This window comes from Cynoglossus semilaevis, chromosome 10 (genome assembly GCF_000523025.1).
Source record: "Cynoglossus semilaevis isolate Cse_v1.0 chromosome 10, Cse_v1.0, whole genome shotgun sequence".
Lineage (NCBI taxonomy): Eukaryota > Metazoa > Chordata > Actinopteri > Pleuronectiformes > Cynoglossidae > Cynoglossus > Cynoglossus semilaevis.
This window is the reverse complement of record NC_024316.1, coordinates 1,050,708-1,072,344: the sequence shown is the minus strand read 5'-3', so window position 1 is coordinate 1,072,344 and position 21,637 is coordinate 1,050,708. Positions and strand designations below refer to the sequence as shown.

The 21,637-nt window shown below is 38.7% G+C and overlaps 2 protein-coding genes and 1 long non-coding RNA gene across 4 annotated transcripts in view; 2 read left to right on the top strand and 1 right to left on the bottom strand.

Moving 5' to 3' along the window:
* The first annotated feature begins 1,529 nt into the window (after positions 1-1,529).
* The window catches only part of LOC103384427 (uncharacterized), a 35,448-nt gene continuing 15,340 nt past the window's right edge, over positions 1,530-21,637 (top strand). Inside the window, exons 1-5 of one of the 2 annotated variants that reach the window (XR_522105.3) lie at positions 1,530-3,270; positions 10,578-10,764; positions 13,334-13,435; positions 13,621-13,709; positions 15,274-16,649. This is a non-coding gene — a long non-coding RNA (uncharacterized LOC103384427). Of the gene's footprint in view, positions 3,271-10,577; positions 10,765-13,333; positions 13,436-13,620; positions 13,710-15,273; positions 16,650-21,637 lie in introns of those variants that run through there. The other variant, XR_003050897.1, reaches the window with a different exon arrangement.
* On the bottom strand, positions 5,354-13,373 carry LOC103384426 (uncharacterized). The gene is made up of 6 exons (XM_008317933.2): positions 13,284-13,373; positions 11,456-11,665; positions 10,549-10,603; positions 8,068-8,214; positions 7,758-7,877; positions 5,354-6,697 (listed from the first exon to the last, which is right to left on the bottom strand). The coding sequence occupies exons 2-6, from the start codon at positions 11,584-11,586 to the stop codon at positions 6,221-6,223; spliced, it is 930 nt and encodes a 309-aa protein (XP_008316155.1). The 5' UTR covers positions 11,587-11,665; positions 13,284-13,373; the 3' UTR covers positions 5,354-6,220.
* On the top strand, positions 17,934-20,404 carry bhlhe23 (basic helix-loop-helix family, member e23). The gene has a single exon (XM_008317934.2). It carries the CDS (start codon positions 18,573-18,575, stop codon positions 19,254-19,256), a length of 684 nt encoding a protein of 227 aa, XP_008316156.1. The 5' UTR covers positions 17,934-18,572; the 3' UTR covers positions 19,257-20,404.

The following is a 21,637-nucleotide window of genomic DNA, read 5'->3' as shown; positions in this document are numbered from 1 at the left end:
CACTGCTTTAATGTGTCACACAGTGGGTTGTTCTGTGTTGACAGAGGTTGACATGTCCTGTGGACTAGGACAGAGGCGTCGCATGCTAAAAGGCTTGTCAAGACCCAAATATATATTTCACATATAGCCATTGTTGGAAAAACCGTTGTACCCTAAAATGTGCATTCGTGTCTGTGAGGTGTGTGGTTGCAAGGAGGACAGAAGGTGAACCAAAATGTGCTTATGTCTGTGGGTCAGACATAAACTGCCCAAATGTTGGTAGAGGGCAAGTGGGAGCCATATCTGGCCCACACAATTGCTCAGGTCAAACTAATGCTAGAAAAACCATCTATCAGCTCACTGGCTGGACATCTGTTGTTGTGGTTATAAGGAGCTGTGCATGAGGACCGTTTTTTTTTTTTTTTTTTTTAAAGAATTCACTTCTGAATGGATTTGAACTTTTTCATTTTTGTGTTCGCTTTGGTACATGGTCAAACTAAGTTGTAATTTAAAAAAAAAAAAAAAAAATTCAAATTAGCTGTTTATATGATCTATGTTGCCGGGTTGTTTGTTTTTCTTTTAGGGAAAAAAAAAAAAAGTAAGGAAATTGCCCCCCTCTCTCTCAAAAGTCTCTCTACAGGAATGTCAAACCAACAGCAACAACAACAACAGGCAATGACTTTACACATGCTATTTGTTGAACAAAGTGCACACATGCGGCGTAATAAAAGCCCTAGGAACAACGCGTGTGAATGCACATACAGTGTATCGACGTGTTGTGTGTGTCCCTATACCCATGTTTTAATGGCCTGTTTTTTATAAACTAAAAAAAAAAAAAAAAAACACAACTCTGGGAAATAGTTGCACATGTCCTCATACTACTTCTGGTGCCATAAGCCATTTTACATCCTATTACACTTGTACCGGGAACCATATTGAAGATACTAAATGGGTCTTGCTTGCTGTGACTTTCTGTGGTTCCTTTACATTTGATTAAAAAAAGAAATATATATATATATATATACAGTGATCCCTCTCCTATCGAGGTAGTTGCGTTCCAAGACCCACCCCGAAATTGGAAAAATCACAAAGTAGGGACGACATGGTTAGTATATTATTCACGTATATATATTTACCCTTCACGAACCTCCCCACACTGTTATCAACCTTCCCTAGCTACCGTTTGCGATCGTTCGCAAATGCGCGAATCCACATTTTTAAAGCCAAAACGTTTGTAATTTGTAATTATTTTATGATGCCTTTTAGTTCAGTTTTTGCTATATTTCGCGATTATAGCGAAAATTCACAAGATTGGATTTTAAAAAAAAAAGCTGCGAAGTACCGGGGGAGCGAAACCGCGACATAGAGAGGGAACATTGAATATATATTGTATATATATATATATATATATATATATACAGTATATATATATATACATATATATACTGTATATATATATATATATATATATATATGTGTGTGTGTGTGTGTATATATATATATAAATATATATGTATATATATATATATACATATACATATATATATGTGTGTACAGTATGTCCAGCACCACAGGTTACATTCCTCTTGGCATGTTTTCCTGACTTAAAGTGGGCAAAGGTGCTTGGACTTTCTCCTCGATCCTTCAGTCCAAAGTCTTCTTTTGTACTCTATGCACAGAAAGTATTTCAGTTTGGTTCCTATGAATTTTCAACATAACGACTGAATCGAATACAGCAAGTTACATTTGTACTTCCTGACGGTCTTGCCTTATAAAAACGACTCTTTGAGGGCTGAGTTGAGCTACTGCCAGGGGAGAAAAAAAAAAATCATTTCTGGTACTAGTTCCTGCTGTGGAAACCCCCAGTTGACAAACTGCTCTTCCTACAATCACCTTCTGAGTAACGTGCTGCAATGATACTTTCTTAATGCTGTCTATATCATTAGTAAACTGTTTTGTGTTTTGCTGCATTTGAAAAAAGAAAGAAAGAAAGAAAAGGAAATTGTGTTTAAGTGAAAAAAAGAGGAGAAAGAATGCAATGTTGCCAGTGAGAGTTTTCTCTGTACTGTACCTGCGCTTCATGTACCTGACGAAAAGATCCACTTACCACCCCTCAGTATGTGCCTCAGCTCATCTCTGTGCTCATGACTGTGTAAATACGAAAACGTAAAAAGTGATCGCACAGAGCAGATTAGAAATGCAAATTATTGTAAGGCGTTAAAGAAGACAAATCGTGATTCGGGGACCACATTTCTCTCTCTTACCTGTGAGTGTTTTTTTAACTTTGTGTTTGTGTTAAGTATGCCATAATTATGCTACGCACGGCTGTTCCAGTCCTTGCAATGTAAAAAATGAAATATTTTTGCTGTGTTACAGATGTATTATGGGTTGAAGGTTTAAAAAAATTGGAATCTCGAATAACGTTCGAACTATGAACGCAGATACGTGACATTGTATTATTATTATTATTATTATTATATTTATTAGATGTTTGCAGTTTTACTGCCTGGAGCTCAAGGTTTTTACATGGTCTTTTCAATAGGACACAGACTTTATACTGTATTAGTGGTTTCTAAGGGGGCATGCCAAAAGATGGACCAAATAAAGATCAAAACTTGACATAAAAAATGAAAGAAGAATTTCAGTCTCTCTGCTGCAACCCTTATTCAGAAAAAAAAGCCTACAGCATAAAGCACACAGTAGCCACTGAAAAGATTTTTATCTCAGGGAATTCATTTCTCTCCGTCAGACAGATAGTAACACTTTTTTTAAAACTTTTTTTTTGAAAATTTGCATTTACCAAACGTACTAGATAGCACCATGCCATTTAATTTTCAATTTTAATTAATTCACTTTTATTTATTTTAGTTTGTTAATTTTTTCATCTTTAATTCTAAATTTGTAGATTATGGTGCTGTTTTAAAATAAAATGAAACATGTTTGATTTCATTTTTGTCTGTCAAATAACATCACAGCGGCCGACAAGTAACCATGGAACGACATACGCGACCGATAAAAAAAAAGAGTGCATACTTAATCAATCTTTTTCGTGCACTTCGACAACGTTTCAAATGTCCTATTATACTTGAATGCACCACGTCACGTTCAGCCTATCAGCGAGGAGTTGACGTGTAGACGCGCTATTTCCTCAGTCGTTTCGGATACCAGCAGCGGGAAGGAAGGCAGGTGCTTGGAGGAAGGAGAAAACGGCGAGTACGTTGTGAAAGGAAAAAGATAAACCAGCACACTTACCAGCATAGAGTCCGGAGTTGAGTGAGTAAAGGAGACGAGGTATGTCGATAAACCCAAACATTTATTGGAAAAGGAATGGCTGTTAACACGTCGCCCATGCTAATACTAATTCGGTGTTTCACAGGCTAATTACGCGTCATCCATTTTGTGTGGCGCGACTAACTGTATTGCTGTATTGCGTGCTCAGCTTGAAACGCAGAAAAAAAAAAACAACAACTAGAAACGTGTGCCTCTTTTAGCTGCTCTGGTGCTATGAATTACATAATGTATGTATATATCTAGATGTGTCGGGGTTCTGTTCAGATATGGACTATGGACTAGCGTGTGGAAGGTGTTTTCCGTTTGTTGTCACTGTAGGTCTGGTTTTGTGTTTTCTGTGTGTAATTGTGGACTGAAGACTTCGGCAGCACTGAATCAAGGCTGATTGCTTCACACAGTGCCAGGTCATTCCACTCTTCACATGGTCAGTCATTGGAAGATCATCTATAGGTCTGATGAAACTTAGGTATTGTTTACAGTACCATCGTCTTTTTTCCTGCTCATTGCCGCTGTCCATGGTGCTGCATTCTGGTCTCCTTAAATCAGCACCCTGCCTCAGCACTGTTGTCACTCAGAGCCTTTCACCTCCTTGCTCATCACTGTCTTGCCTTTTGTCGGGTCCTGTAGATCAGTGGTCCCCAACCCACGGGTTGTGGATCGGCACCGGTCTGTGGGTCAATTGGTACGGGGCCGCACGGAAAGAACTGCATAACTTACATTATTTCCGTTTCATTTATTATCTGATTCTGAACGATGACCTTCCCGTTCTACGACTCTCGCTTGATACATGTCAAGATGCAGATACATTCCACGTTCAGTTGAAAACGTCAAGCTAGCAAAATGAACAGAAAAACAAACGTCTTTGGAAAGTTTCTTTGCGCTGTGTAAAAAGAATCAGTGAAAGTCTTCAAAGAAAAAAGAAAGCTGCGTTTTACAGACAATTCCAGGAGTCCTACTTGAAATGTAGATTTATTGTGACAGGTTTCCCATACACTGCATAATATGCGGCGAACGGCTCTCTAATGAGGCAGTGGAGCCTTCAAAACTTCTTCGCCACTAGGAGACCAGGCATTCTGCATTGAAAGACGAGCTAGATGTTACGAGGATGTTACTGCTAATAAAGTTGCATACACAGTGGCTTAACGTTTATTATTATATTTATTAAATACCAGATTTTATGACGCTTGTATCATTTTATTAAAGGCTGGTCCGTGGAAAAAAATCCTAGTCATTTAACCGGTCCGTGGAGCAAAAAAGGTTGGGGACTGCTGCTCTAGATCTTTTTCCCCGGCTGCAAATCCCCTGTCACTCACCCACTTCACATGGACTTTTTAGCACATTTAATAAATTACTTTATTCTCACCTGATTTCTGCTCTGAGTGCTGCATTTGGGTCTTCTCTGTGTTCCTCTCCAAGAGCAAACATGACAAAATGTGTATTTTGCTGCACTTAGCAAACTAATTCGGGGCTTGCCATCATTCTGGGTGGATTAACCAAAGAATTCGCACATTCACTAAGACAGAGGGCGAGTTACGCCACTATCTGCTAATGGATCGTGGATGCCTGGGCTAAGGCATCGGTCTCAAATGTCGTCCAAGCTTTCACCAAGGCCGTAATCATCACTGAACGGCTGAGTAACAGCAACGAGACTGACTCGGATATTGACGAGAGGGATCCCGACATGCTTGATTTGGTTACGCTTAATTGTTTCACTGACTGTTTTGTTTTGCTTAACGTGTCTTATAACCCGGTGCGCCTTATGGTCCGAAACATACGGTAATATCAGATGTTAATGACACAATAGAATTATGTGCTATGAAAGAGGTGGTTTGGAATTTCTTTTATTATTTACAAAATTGACATCACATTCTACTGAAGAGGTTATAAACCATATGTTAAAGACCAGAAAGTTGTTAAATTTTAATAAATAGCTAAATTGAACTCGACTTTTTTACAACCTTCAACACGATCCTGAGTGGAAAACGACCTCCTATTCTCTTTTCGGACTTTGTGGCTGAGTTGAACATTGGATTTTTCAATTCTTGAGTTTGTATATTGACACTGCACATTTTTCATAAAAAAACAAAACAAAACAAAAACATGGCACACCACCAAACCAGAATATCACAAAAAGTATATGTAATAAAATATTCTAATCTTTTAGTGTAAATTCTCACAATTTACTAACATGGTGTGAAATCACAGCCTCTTTAGTTGAAGACGACACTGATATACTCATAGGAATTGAAGAAAGACAAATATCTTCAACAGCTCAGAGTTTTTTGTTTTTTTTTAGTTATAGCAATCTGCTGCCATCTAGTGGAAGAGTATTTGTTCTGCCTGTCACTATGCGTTGACGGACAAAGGAAAATTATTTGCAATAAATGAATAATAGTTTTCAGAACAATTAAGTGAAATTGGATCATTTTCTGTGGCACACCTAGTTTTTTCTCACACAGCACAGTGGTTGGGAATCACCGACATATAGTAAGGAGTACTACTGTGAAACACTTCATGCACCTAAATCTCTGACGGCCATGACAGTGCCATTAGGCCCCTGTCCTTATTTCCTGTCTAACTTGGTGTTCGAGGAACCGTGTTGTGATTTTTTGATGGTGTATTAAAATTGTATCGTCTGGAAGGCTACACCTATCAGGTTCATGTCCATCAGCTGCAACTTTATATATACATATATATATATATATTTTTTTTTTCAATAGATTGGCAGTAGGACAAGTTTTTATTTACATAGATGATTGTATTACTCTGCATTTACTCTTGACATTACAGTGTTCTCACAAAATAAAGGTATATCAATCGAAAAAGTACAGTCAGTGACGGGTGTTTTTCAAATGTTTAGTATAATACAACGAATCCCAGTTCTGTTGCTTTGCTGTCGTTGGAACGCTAAAACACGAGGTTCAAGGCCCCCCTTCTCACTGACAGTAAGCTACAGGCCTGTGACATACATCTCCATGCCATCATTAAACGTGAAGATGGTGGTGTTGCACGTGCTGTCGGACCCTGGTTTTACATCGCCGACGGTCTCACAAAAGTTCTCCACCCTGTGCAGGCCTGTGAAATGCAGGGCATTAGGTTCTGACTCTTGGGTTTCTGCTGGTGCTCCACGTTGCTGCTGCTGTTGCTTCTTTTTGTTCAGTGTTATGACATCCTCCGGAGCTGTGCTGTTATTGGTTTTCTCCACCTTATCTTGACGCGGGCGCTTGAGCGTTGCATATGCGACCCATGTACAGCTTCCTATAGGCTCAGGGCTGGGCTCCTTTTGTGGACACGCTTGGTCCTGGACTGTTTGAAATTGGGAACTTTTGTTTCTCCCAAAGGAGCGTGGGAGGGTTTGCGATCCCCTCGTTTCTACGGGAGGCCTCTTTTTACGTGCCCTGATAATTATGGAGTACGTGTTTGCAATCTGAAAGTAAAGACGAGAGTATGGTATCAAGAAAAGCCACTGGACTTGTAGAAATGTATCATTTAGTACAGAGGTGTCAAACTCATTTTCACCGGGGGCCACATCAGCAACACGGTTCCCCTTGAAGGGCCAGTTGTAAATTGAAGGAGTTCCCAACCCCTGGTCCACGGACCAGTACCAGTCCATAGGTCATTTGGTACTGGGCCACATGGAGAAAAAGTGAAAAAAATGTGCTTAATTTTTACTAATTGACTTTGTTAATTACTGTGTAATAATAAAAAAACTATTAATTTTTTAGGTTAAGAAATTCTGCTGCATGGAATTTTCTAAATGCTTTTTAAGCTCCCGCGGGCCACACAAAACACCTTGGTGGGCCGCATTTGGCCCCCGGGCCTTGAGTTTGACACCTATGATTTAGTACATGAATACTCAAAGTGGTAGCATCGGTGGTTTGGTCTAACATCCAGAATGTCTAACTAACTAATATAACCCACGCATGCAACTTTTGATGATCTTCTTTCGGCTGTTCCCTTCTGGTGTCACCACAGTTCATCATCTGGCTCCATTTCACCCTATTCCCTGCCTCCTCTGCATTTATACCAACTATTTCCATGTACTCTTTCACAACACCCACAAATCTTCTGTGGGTGCTCCCACTCCTGCTGGCCAACTTTATCTCTAACATCTCTTCTAAATTCCCTATATGTCTTCAGTATGTCTAAACTCAATCACAATCTTGCGCCTTCAACCGTAGCTGCTCATTTTCTCAATCCTGTCTATTCTGGTAACTCCCAGTAAAAATCTTAAGAATCCTCATTTCTGCCACCTCTGGCTCAGCCTTTATCTAATAGACAGAGACACTTCGTCTAAATAATAAATCTTCGCAGGTCTCACTCCTGTCTGCCTTTTTAACCTTGCTGCTATTCTTCTGTCACAATCATCCTTGACAATTCTCTCCATCCATTTCACCTGGCCTGCTCCCTTTTCTTTTGACCTCTTTTGTGGGCAGTCCATTTCTCTGGATGGTTCATCCACCGTCCCCCCACCCCCCAGATTTTACCTCCTCAGTAGCAGGAAGACTCGGGTGTCCTTGGTGTCCACTCCCTTTACAATGTGGTTGCAAAGGGTCATCTTCTGGGGACTTCCAGATATACTGCTCCCCACTGCCGGTGAATATAACCTTTTAAAAACAAAGTAAGTCTTGGCATCTGTGGTCTGGTCTGGTCAACATCCACTAATTGCTTACAAACAAAAATGTGGTCAATTCGTTTTGGCGTTTTGCAATTGCCCATCCATCCCCATATCTAAACAGGCTAGGTACAAACCAAACTTAATAAACGAATCGCCTGAAAATGACACATATAGTTTACCTTCCTTATCTTCAGTACGGACGAGCACTCAGACGTGTTTGAATTCTGGGTACACGTGGAGTTTAAAGAGGACAGAGGCGACCCTTTGACCCCAGGCAAGCCATTAACAGAGTCTCTGCTGTTTATTGCGCCATAACTTTTGCTATCCTGCAAGAGAAAAGAGAATCATATACACAATTAAAATGTCACTTTCCAAAGGTTACTTCACCACCACAAAACCAACGCAGACAAACCACCAGACTGTAGCGGTTATGACAAACAAACTCTTCACGCAGAGTCTTTTAAAATATTTTCTATTGTGTTGAGCTCGTGCGTCGTGTGAACTTCAAATGTCCTCTGATCTTCGACATTTCTTGCTCATATCTCTCTATGTTGTGATTGATTCCTCTTTTTTTTTTTTTTTTTTTTTAGTAAAGACGAACAAAATTACACACAGAAAAACAAAAGCGTTGCTTTTTAGAGCTCCTAAAAGTACATCGGGGGGGGGGTGTAGCTCAACATTCATTGTTCTTGCATGGTTTGCACTCAGTGAACTTCCTCAGAAGTCAATAGCCCTTTAACGCAGACTCACACTGGTTAGCAACCACAACACTCTCCCCGGGCTCTGGGCAACTGTAATTTCACGAAGGTGTGACGCCTACTTGGTTAACAATCATGATCTCAGCTGCCACACATTCAAATGTAAAACTTACCGTTGGCAAGATACCCCCAATTTGATTTCCCTGTTACTTTTTAAGAGATACATTCGACAAATATTTTACAACCAGCTAGATCTGTGCACAGAACTGCACCAAAACACATCCACTAGCCTTCAACCTTTACTCCAGATTGTAACAACGTTAATTATTCTGTGGATCAGGCACAGAACAGAAACTTCACTCTTACTCTGCGTGACTCATTCAGAGATAATGCACCTCCAACGGTCTGTTAAATGCAGCTTTTTTTTTTCTTAAAAGACGTAGGCGCTTCTTCTGTCTTCTCACTGACTCTTTTATCCCGCGCAAAGAAACTTTTCAAAGACGTTTGCTTTTTTTTTGTGACCGAGGCAAGCATCTTGACATGTGTCGAGTGTGAGTCAAAGACAGATGCGGCGGAGAGAATCCGGTAATTTCCATCCATCCATCCATTTTCATCCACTTATCGGTTACTGGGTCACGGGGGCAGCAGTCTCTATGACCGCTACCCAAATCACACTGCACCGTACCAACCCCCCTGAACCTTCCTGTGGGTGGTGAGTCCACTGGAAGGTACCAAACACCCTAACCGGGATTCGATCTTGCCCAGGAGGTGAACCCTGGGGATCCACACCAATGACAGAGACATTGCCGCTGGGCCAAAGCGCCACATCCGGTAATTTTTCAAAAATAAAACATCGTTCAGAATCAGATAATAAATAAAACAGAAATAATCAATTATGCATTCTTTCTGTGTGGCCCGGTACCAATTGACCCACGGACCATTCCCGGGCCGGCCCAGGTGACTATATATGAGTGTTCTAACCTCTAACTGCTTTCTCTTCCTCCCTTGTCTCCTGCTTTTCCTCCTTACTCCTCCTGGTATGATCCTTGGGGACTATTTAAATGCTGACACCCTTGGTACGGCCTGCAGTTTTTGTCTGAGAGCTGTGAGCGTGCAGCAGCAAGATGTTTGAGTTGGCTGAATGGGTTTTTGCTGTAAGCTGTGCGGAAGAGGTGGTTGGTTGGAAAAATGTTGACGAAGTGATAGAAAATGGAGAATTCAGAGAATCAAATGGTGTTTGAGGTTGTCTTTCTTTATCACATACTGCCAGTAGGAATAAAATATATTTGCAAAACGCATCTATGCGTCAGGAAAGAAGGATTTATACCCTTCATGTTGTATCATATTAAAAATATTCCTGTAACAATAACAACAAGAGGCAAACAAAGGGTTAAAGTAAGCCAATATAGGAATAAAAGTTTAAAATTTGCAAGCGTATAATGTAAAAAAAAAACAACACTTTGTTCGTCAATGCGTTACAGGCAGAGCAATTAAATCTTCTTCCAGTAGGTGGCAGCAGATGGTAATTAAAACTTAGAAAAGATAATCAGAGCTGTTGATGAAGGTCTTTGTGAGTGTCTTTCTTCAATTCCTGCCAGTACGTCAGCGTTGTTTTCAACTAAACAGGAGTACATTTTTAGTAAATTTAAACTAGAATATTATAATATTATAATATAATAATAGTGATTTGTTAAGAGTTGTAATTTTTTGTTTTTTGTTTTTTGTTTTTCCTTTCTGTACACCTGCAACAGACTGTTCATGTAGGCTTTCTCTGTCTCCAGAGGTCGAGGCCACAGGCCAGGGGCGTAGCACATAGATACTTATGCATAGTTTGTGGATTCTGACTTACAGATAAAATCAAGCTGAGGGATTCCGTCGTCAGTAAAGACTCCCTGTATATATTTAATATATGTAATATAATGTAAAGGTAAAGGGCAGTGGCAAACTGAAAATTCTACTGACCATATTAATGGACGTTCCTTTCTCCCCAGATAATGGAGTCTTACTCTTGCTTTTTCTGAAAGAAAAAAGAAAAATTGAAGAAGATGAAGTTTGACCAAGGATAAAGAGAAAGACTGGGAGAAGACACAGAAAAAAGAGAATCACTCCGTAAAAGGAACGAAGCTGCTTTCTCCATTACATGGGGGTGTGTTTGACACATTGACAACACTGATTTCGGTACATTTTTTAACCATATATATATATATATATATATAGATTTGTAGTATTTGTGTGCATTTTTATGCAAAGATTTAATCACATCTGTTGCCATTGAACACCACTGAACAGAAAATATTGTTGAGTTAAGTGTCACATAGGTCAGGGGTGGTCAACCAGTCAGGCTAAGAGCCACAGTTCTTACTGTCTTACTGCAAAAAGCCAGATAAGCCCGGTGGATGTTAGCAAGGAAACAAAAACACAAAATTTGACATAAATATAAGAAACCGGGCAAAGAGCCGAATGTGTTTCCTTATGCCTTGGTTCTTTTTTAATAATTCTTTGTTTGTAAGCATGTGTGTAGCAGCAGCAGTTAAAACGCCTGCCTCTATAGCACAAAGAGTCGTGGGTTTGATTCCACATATCTCTAATGGCAGCCTCTGAGGTGCAGCCTTGTACTTAATGGCGCCTCCTGTGGCAGCTTGTGTCAGTTGCAAACACTCAAATTGGAAACTTCCCCATTGTGGGGCGATTATGGAACTTAGTTATTGAATATTATTATTAATTTACACTCACACTCATTATTAGACCGTATGCTAAACTGGAGAAAAAAAAAACAACTTCAAAGTTTAGAGGACAGAGATTAGGGCATCGGTAAATCGATCAAACAGTTGACAGTTGTACTTTCTTCAAGACTGTCACATGACCTTACCTTTGGCAACAAATGCAGAAAAGGACAATTAGGATAGTCACGACAAAAGCTGAGGCAGCTGCAATGGCTCCAAGAACCAGCAGGTGCTGGTAGTCGCCATCCTCCACAACATGTGTTTCACTGCTCTTCATGGCACACACTGGTTTACTCCCTTAGTTACTTACTTGTTGCTAACGCTAAAATTCTTTCCAGACCTTGGGCTCAGAAGCCCTACAGAGATGAAAAACAACAGGGAAAAAAAAAAAATTGGCTTGATGTAACAGATAACAAGACATGATGCAAAGTCAATGGGAAACATTGGCGTTCAAGAAAACCTTTGTGCATGTTTCGAGTTGGCCCTCTAGGGTAAATATACATATTTATCGGGATTACATTAGATAGATAGATAGATAGATAGCACTTTATTAATCCCTAGGGAGTTCCCTTTGGGAAATGTAGGCTCCGGCAGCAGTACGGCACCAAAACAACAGTAAAAACACAGTTAGGTAAAATACAATCAAATACAAACAAGAAGAAACAGTGGATGTTATTGGATTAGAGTGGTAGGTTAGTAGAAGTAGATAGATCGTGTTAGTATTAGTGTTAGTATTGGTAGATTAGTAGGTAATTATTGTTGCCGCTGTATAGTTTTGTTGATTGCAATCTCAATTATTATTTACTATTATATTTCAATTATACCATTGCTAACAATTACTACACAATACTCATTTAAGCAGAACTAGTTTATTACAAGGATGTTATGTGAACAGGTATAGAAATAGTTTAAATGTATGCGTGTAAGTTATAAATATACATACAAATGAAACACTTGTAAAATCACCTGTAAAGGAATGTGGATGTCCTTCCATTTAATAGCTTTATTTTGTAAACACTGATATGTCCTTCCATTTAATAGCTTTATTTTCTAAACACTGATACTTTTGAGACCAACTATCTTATATATAATGATATGATATCACAGTAATGCAAGATCGCCCTTTTTAAATGCAATAAATGTATTTACTTATATATAATGATATGATATCACAGTGCAATAAATGTATTTTCACCATTGTAATTGGAATGTCAAGAACTTAAGAGGGGTTGTGAAGAACTTAAGACAGGTGGTGTGGCCTCGCTTTAATTCTGAGCCCACGGACAATATGCTCATCACAGCATGGACAAACTAAGGCCCGGGGGCCGGATTCGGCCCGTTCATCTTATCAATCCGGCGCATAGGTACGATAGGGTATTTCATAACTTTACCCTTACCCAGTGTTCAGTCCAAACAATGGGGGCGACATGTAGTACCATATATAGGTCAAACGTGTGCACACAGAGGGGTAAAACTGCGCACTATTTTCCAAATGACCCAAGTTACCTAGTTACTTTCGGACACCTATCACACCGCACATCAGCAGCCCCTCCAACAATAAGTTGATGAAACATCTACAATTTGGGTGTCACATTCCAGCTGGCCACTTCCGGCCCGCGAACCATTACTGTATATCCGTGACCTAATTTGATTTTGACCTTGATGTAATTTTTTATATCAATTATTAAAATGCCTGGAAATATTTTTTCTAATTGTTTTTACTATTGTATTGTTTATGGGGAATTTTATATACAACAAACACGTATTTTTCCAAACCATATCGGGCTTTTCTTTTTATGATGAACATCGAACATTGATGTTTTCCTACCATAAAATGACGGTGGCAACAGTGCCTACCACCCCAGCTCATTTGAGACCCCTGATCTAAAATGCATTCATGTAAATCTAGGACGAACATGCAATCGTGTGCGAATTTATGCACGTGTGAGGTTCACATAAAACGCAAGTACTTACGTATTCGTCTTCTGCTTCTTCAAAGCATCCCATTTTGTCATTCCCTGCAGATCTTCAGACGACATCTTCCGGGATACGGACGTTCACCAGTATCCTCCTTCTCACAGCCATCCTATATTTTCTCGCTTTCACATCACCGAAACAGAAATGAGGTAAAAACCGAGCCGTGTGTCTAGTCTCGTCTGCGTTTGTCTGGTGATAACATAATATTCTGCTCAGAAGATGCGCTGATGCCGTCGGTGACGCAAAGACTAGATGTCTTTTTCTTACTCGTTCACTCACTCTCTATCCTCCTCTTTTTCCTGCTCCTCCTCCGGTTGCCATCCGACGTTGCCAGATCTTGTGAGGAAACAAGCAATCAAGTCAAACAAAACACGGCCAAAGAAAGCGCCCCACCTCGTGGTCCCAAAATGAAGGATAGGCAAGGTAATAAAAAAAAGTGGGAGGGTTAAGGTATACCTGAATTGTATAAATCTTAATAACAGGGCAAAATACATTTTTGATTTAGGTATACCTGAATTGTATAAATCTTAATGTTAATAACAGGGCAGAATACATTTTTGATTAATTTTTTTCTATTTCTAGCAGATTTCTGGCAAATCTATTTCTGTAAATATCAACCTAACTACCCATGGGTTTAGGTCAGGGGTTGGCTTCCTGCGGCTCCAGAGCCGCATGTGGCTCTTTCATCCCTCTGCTGTGGCTTTGGAAAGTAAATATTGAATACTTAATACAAATGTATTTATTTTAGTTTGTTTATTTTTAACTAATTCTTTTTTTAACTAATTCTAAATTTGATTTCTTTTTTGTTTCTTAAAATACACATGGGGGTTAAAACGTATGTGTAGCCCCTGGTTATTTCAAATGTCCTATTATACTTGAATGCACCACTTGATCCACGTAACTCCACTTGGGGGCGAGGAGGTCGAGCCCTCAACAGCCAATCAGGAGCAACGCAGGTCACGTTCAGCCTGTCAGTGAAGCGGTGAAGTGTAGACGCGCTGTTTGCTCGGTCCTTTCATATCAGCCGCGGGAAAAAAGGTAGCTATTTGCAAAAAAGACGAAAAAAGGAGAAAAATGGCGAACAAACGAAATAAATTAACCAATACACTTACCTGCTGAGAGTCTGGAGCCGAGTGACCGAATAAGGGGTCGAGTTATGTCGGTAAAACGAAACATTTTTTTGTAAAAAAAAAGAATGACGGCTAACACATGGTACATGCTATTTCGGTCCTTGACAGGCTAATTACATATCCTCCATTTTGTGAGCCCCTCAAACCCCAACATTGCGTGCTCAACTTGAAACACAGAAAAACGGTGAGAAATGTGTGCCTCTTTTAGCTACTCTGATGCTATAAATTACATAGTTAAACTATAATTAAAGTCATAGTTTATCTTGGTTCTGCTAAAAAAGAATTATTTAAAAAGAATTATTTTTGGTGTTGTTTCTTCTCGACCTATAGTTAATGAGTAATTATTACAATTCTTTGATACCTCTGAAAACAACTCACTACGTGCATTCCTTGGTATTTTATTTATTCCATTATTCATTACTCATTGGTTCATTCATTCATTCTTTAGTAATTATTTTGAATATTAGGGTTTACCACAACGCATACAATTGTGTTTTATGTTGAATTTTTGAGTTCCTAAATGTTTACTCCTCATATTGGAACGTATTGCTTTCTTGAATGTTATATGTTGTACAACATAAACATATTTGAGGTTTGAGTTCAGATTTGTGAATCAATGTTGATGCAATATGAAGAGTTGTGACTGTTATGTCGCACAAAACACAGACAACGGCTGTGTGCAAACTGTGTACTTTATTGCGTAACTGCCATAACCAACATTGCACACAGAACCCTCAACACTTTACTCCAATGTGTTGTGACGCCACACTGTCATAACAAGTATACACCACAGTGACATTTATCCTTTTAATGATGCTTCTGAGAATAGAATGTAATAGATGTGACCTTGTCTGTAGGTCATGTTTCTGAGAGGACGGGATAGTTTGAGGACCAGGATACGATCCCAATCATATTTGATGACAAGCCATGTGCCCTGAAGGAAAAGACACAGACAAGGGGATACAGGTATACACACACACACACACACACACCCAGACACGTCTTAAACGGGTGCACCTGCAACGTATTTCAATTTTTAAGTCCCTCAACAGTTATTTTATCTATAGTCTACACATTTTGTTTCTGATTATCTGGGTTGTTATTTTCGTCTGTACCAGTAAATTGTTTTTTCCGTTACTATTGTAAAAATTCAAGAGTGGCTTCTAAACAATTATTCTCTTTCTGAATCATTATTGCTGCTTAATATATGGCTTCTAACAAATTTGGTGTCCTATGATTTTATTTATTACTAGCCTAAATTGATATTGTACTGTAATTCACTTATATCACTTAATTTGGTTACATTAGCAGCTGTCTTAGGATCCACGTACGTATGTCAGCAGGTCTTCTCCATGAACAATATTGAAAACAAAAATCGTCCACTTCTCACATGCAGTTTACAATCCTGTAAGAAGAGGGAGATAATGTTTAACAGCCCGGAAGTTCAGGCTGTGTGCACTTTTAAGATCAAAAAACAACATAAAACCAAGTAAAATAAATGTAATTCTGTTATTCTGCTTTTTTATTTTACAAATATATATTTACTTTAATCAGAGCTCAGACTAATCAGAGCTAAACAAACTAAACAGTAAACAGACTAAAGTTTATATATATATATGAAGAGGGAAATCTCAATTAACTAGGGCCTAGTTAAAACTTCCGTGGACATTGGACATGTTTGAAGTTGAGCTGACCCTTGTTTTTGATTATATATTGGTTAACTCTCTTTTTACTTTCTTTTTATATACTCTATATGCATTTGTGTTTGTGCTTTACTTGTTTTTCATGCAAATGATTATTTGATTATTGAAGGACAATTAAATGTCATTTTTACCTTAATCTTGATTTTATATGAGACCCACTGCTCAGTTCCTGCCTACCCACACTTTTTGCTGATTGGACCAGCTGTTCTACTTAAATTCACCATGGCAACCATGACCTGTTGCCCAGCAACTCTGCTTTTCTTCCTGATTCTTGCTAGTGTTAGTCATAGACAGTAAAAAGAACAAAGAGGTTTTAGTTCCTGAATTTGTCACCACAAATAACATCATCACACAAATTCCTACATCTTTGCCAATTATCTAACAGTTTACCTCGTCAACAGATTGTATCCTTTGTTAAACCTGGCACCTCTAAACTTGCTGCACTTCTCTTCTTACCTAATTCTGTCAAGAAAGGCATTCTTTCTCCCAAAGTGTCTTCATTTGCAAAGCTTTTGGTGTCTACATTATGTTACATTACATTTCTTCATTGTATTAAACTTGATCAACTTAATTTTATAAACTTTATTTTTATACAATTGTATTAATTAGAATGAAAAGGGCACAGCACGTAAGCAAATTCCAGCCATTGTAATAATCAGGCAAATATGATTTGATTAATATAAATTAGTAAATTAATAAAATATAAATGTGCCGAGCCCTAAGCTGCCCACGACAGGGCCGCTTTTCACCCCTGGGTGACACACTCTTCTTGTCCGGTCACAGTTGTGGCAAACAAAAGTAGAGAAATAATCCATTCTTCTTTTTTGGAGTTTTCTTGAAGTTTCTAAAATAACAAAAATCCTCTTCTTGTAAGTCCTTCTAAGTCTATTCTTTTTTTAACCTGTCTAAACTCAAAATACTTTTACTTATTGTACTCAAGTCAGCTCATCTGTTTTTAAAGTTTTTTATAAATACAAATGAGAGAGTTCAATAGTTCTCCAATATTTTAGTGAATTTTTTTTTCAGCTAACAAATAAAGGCAAAAACCACCTTAAAAGATGGATTGAAGAAACAAAATATTTTTTGGTATGGTTGGGGTATAAGCACTGTTATAGTTAAAAACGAGGTTCGGAGAAAATGTAATGGCACCAACTAGACACACGATGGAGCCATTGCCTTCACTCAGCCGACACTGTCCGCCACTGTCTTCAGCAAGAAGAAATAAGTTTGCAAAATATATATATTGTCAAAACAATTTATCAACAACACCGATATCAGTGAACATATATAAATCTAAAAGATATTAAAGATTTATTTGTACATTGGAGATTCAGTTTACTTGACTCTAAATGGACCAAAGTAAAAACGTGAACAAAAAAAAAGCTAAAGTAAAAATAAAGAGATAGGAATCCAAACACCAGTTTGATTGATTTGAATTGAGTACGTTTTGGTCCTAATGAGAAGTTTAGATTACAAAATGCTAACAATTAACGCTGCCAACGTAGATAACCATTTAATTTACTTTTTTATTTTCTTGCCTGTGAGAACTTGGTCGAATACTAAAGGATTAGCCATCAGATATTCGAAGAAACAGCTACGTATTTTGGCATTTGTGATATTTTTAGCCACCAGTACCACAGCTGCTAACCAACATTTGCTGCATAATACTTCTGTGCTTTGTAATGAATATTTTTATCTAAAATCTAATATCCACAGCTGCTAACCAACATTTGCTGCATCATACTTCTGTGCTTTGTAATGAATAATTTTATCTAAAAAAAAAAACCAAAACAAACAATTTTGATTGATATTTTTGTAGGTACCACGGTTGATTATCTTTGATACATTAATGATATTTATTATTCCTTGTTGTTGTTGACTTCGGTATACAAGATAAATGACCTTCGACTTTGTTAAGGGTTTTGTGCTATTGTTTCAGACTTCAGTTAGACTGAGAGTGTGTGTTGTGTAAAGCATTTCCTTTCATTTCCATGTGTGTACTCCGCACATCTTTACAGTAAAATACACCGTTCAAGGGACAACACGAGTCCCCGCCAGTCTGTGCAGCAAATGCTTCCACAGGGAGTTGAAAATAGGAACGTAATTGAACGGCCACCCCCCCCCCACCTACCCACTCCCCTCATTGGTCTGCTGGAAATAATCGCCACCGGCTCTCAGTCTGACGAGGACCGTCGTTAGATTAGACAAGCTCGAGTAACGGGCGAGCAAGCACAGAGTTCAGAGGAGGTTATTACTCTCTTTAGTTTGACAACTTCTTCTCCAAAGAGACAAAAGCAGAGTGGGGAAAAGGGGACAGAGAGGATTAGGAAGTAGAAAAGGAAAGAAGGGGGAAAGTACTCTTCCGAATAACTTTCTAGAAGAGTACACTCATTTTAATTTGGAGAGAAGAGGGATAGAAATATACTGGGCTTGAATCTGCTCCGTTAGACAAAATGAATGTCAGCGATGAGATCCTGCTCAAGTCCATCAGCAAAGACGCGTTGCTGGATCTGACACAGCGCTATGGACACTCGGCGTTCGGCCTCGGCCCGGCGGTGTCCAGTTCTGCCCGCGGCGCTGTATGCGCCGGATCCTGTTTCCCGTTTACGCCGACCACCGACTTTCTCGCGGGTCAGGTGAACACTAACCCTAACACTGAGAGCGGCGGGGAGCAGACAAGCGACGACGAGGACGGCTTTAATCCCTTGGAGTCCAGGAAAAAGGGCTCATCGTTCGGGGAAGATCAGGCAAGTGGTTCCCTGATCAAGAAGACCAAGGAGCAGCGTTCACTGAGGCTCAGCATCAACGCCCGCGAGCGGCGGAGGATGCACGACCTGAACGACGCGCTCGACGGTCTGCGTGCTGTAATACCATACGCCCACAGCCCGTCCGTGAGAAAACTCTCCAAAATAGCCACTCTTCTTTTGGCCAAGAACTACATCCTCATGCAGGCCCAGGCTTTGGAGGAGATGAGGCGACTGTTGGCATATCTGAACCAAGGACAGTCTCTGACCTCTCCTGTCCCCGCTGCCTTGGCTACTTTGGGACAGACGTCCATCTACCCGTTACCGGAATCGGCGCTCACCGGGAAGTGCACCACTTACTCCGGGACACACTCGAGTCTCCTTAAACCTTAATCCGTGTTTTTTTTTCAACTTTTTGAACAATATTGTTTTCTTCAGCTATAAATTCTATTTACTTTGATTTACTTTGTTCCAATGTACGTGGCATATTGTGACTTCTGTAAAAAAAAAAAAAAAAAAAAACATTTTCCAATTTACACTAAAACTATGTTCCGACCGCAGCCATCGCGTTGACGTTCATTCATTATTTCTTGTTTTTGATTGGTTACACTTAAATTGCGCTACAGTTAACACACATGGAGGATTTGAGCTCTTTAATTCCAAGATTGTCACTTTTAACACTCGCCTAGTTGGTTGGTTGTATTTTCACGGAAACCTTAAAGATAAATAGAATACTCTTTTTAAGAGATTCCTCACATCCTTATATATATTTTGTGCTTTAATCAGATCCTCGCGTGGTTATGCACCGCATTCCATTTTGTTAATTGGGTATAAATAAATTAAGAAGAGAAAGTAACACTTTAACCTGCCATCTCGGAATAAAAAATGAATGAATTCGAAACCGTAATAATGTTGTTTAAAGCACTACTGGGATTAAAAATGTTTCTGGAAATGATGCGTTATAAAAATAGAACGTAATTAATGTTCTTGTTAATATTACCGCAGCCTGACATTTGTTTAGTGATGATTATCGGCTTTCTTCTGCAGTCTTCACAACACCACGAAAAATCAACACCGTCCAACATTCACCTGAGAATTATTGAACTTTCTGTTCATCTATCCTGAAGATTGTCATAGTGAAATAATGCAAAGATACATTTTTTTTTGTGCAATACAATTTTACAGAACATTGTTTATCATCTGGGTAGTTGTGACCAATAAGTAATTATTAAATTAAATTAATAAATTGCTATTGCATTATTATTTTGTATCTATTTATTTGGTTAATTTGCATCTAATTCCAATAGACCTATCCATAAATTTGTGTATTATTACAGTTGATATAAAATGAAATCCAAACAGCTGGGACATGGGTCATTTATTACTATTATCACGCTGAGGGAAAATACTCTTTGCATTTAACCCATCCTAGTAAAGGGATACAAGGCAGTCTTTGCCAGGATTCAAGCCATCGATCCTGCTGATGTCACTGCAAGGCCACAGACTGCCTGTTTATTTTTGAATAAACCACCAAACTCTTACCCGCTGTGTTTCGTCAACATTATTTTTTTTTTTTTTGCGAATGAATTTGCCATTTAATAGTGACAATCATTTAAGATTGACAGGGAGTTATTTCATTAACATTGCAGCTTTAAGGTATATATATATATATATATGTTTTGTAATAGTGCAGGACGGGAACCATTCAAAGTACACTGAGTTAATTCATTTATATATGTTTTGTAATAGTGCAGGACGGAAACCATTCACGTGTGTTCATGTTATTAACACAGTGACTTTCTTTACATAAATGTGCACAGACATTGAATAGGAAAATGGTAACACTACGTAGGGCTGTAATGCAAACAATCGGCACGTTAACAATCTGTCTCATATATATGCGTTTGTCCTAAATAAATTGCCATCTGTTACACATAACAAATTGTCTGTAAGGGTAACTGTCCAGAGTTACACACTGAGCTGAATATCCATTAACAGAAACATAGATAAATGTGTTTGAATGACCTGTCTGAGTATCATGTAGTAGCGTAATCTGAATATGCAGTTCTTATATTTGCAATATTCTGTACCAGTTATGGCAAAAGGTCGTTCTTTACATCCAAATGCTGTGATTCTCAGGAACTTTGATGCAAATACTGCGGTATTGTGTGGACATTTTGTCTATCTCTGTGGTGTGTTTGTGATTGTGATTTTTGTACGGGCAGTCCAAACAGCTTTTGTGCTTTGCGAACAACAACTTTCTTGTCGACTCTCTTCCCTCTATCTCACTCTCCCTCTTTGTCATTCTCTTCTCTTTCTTCCTTTCACTCTCTTTTCTCTCTCACCTTGGCAACAGCTAAATATGATAGTTTTGGGGGGGAGTAAGGAGAGGTAATTATCCTCATTAATTAATGACAAAACTGGTGCAATTAGCCATCCATGATACTCTATTTGAATTTAAACCTTTAAGACAAGGCTGGATAACCTACAGTAAGTTCATTTAAAAAAACAAAAAAACCAAACATCCCCTATCGTTTTTCTTGATAATCGTACATCAGCTTGTTTACGGGCACAAGTAACGTAAAAGAAACACATGATATTTTTATATAGAGTGGTTTATTTAACGTTTTAATCCTTTGAGCTGATGACCCTGACACACGGCTTAATTAATGTAATGAATGTAATTGAGAAAGCCAAGATGGAGTGGGATTTTCTGATGAAGTTTAGGGCCTTGTTATCAGTTTAAAATCCAAGAGCATTTCAAAGACACCTAT

Bases quoted from the DNA above. Each gene is read 5' to 3' on its own strand.
- LOC103384426 (XM_008317933.2), bottom strand. From the start codon at position 11,586: ATGAAGAGCAGTGAAACACATGTTGTGGAGGATGGCGACTACCAGCAC. The intron at 10,604-11,455 runs GTAAGGTCATGT...TTTTTCTTTCAG, and splicing joins TTCTGCATTTGTTGCCAAAG to AAAAAGCAAGAGTAAGACTC. The intron at 8,215-10,548 runs GTCAGTAGAATT...TTTCTCTTGCAG, and splicing joins AAGGAACGTCCATTAATATG to GATAGCAAAAGTTATGGCGC.
- bhlhe23 (XM_008317934.2), top strand. From the start codon at position 18,573: ATGAATGTCAGCGATGAGATCCTGCTCAAGTCCATCAGCAAAGACGCG.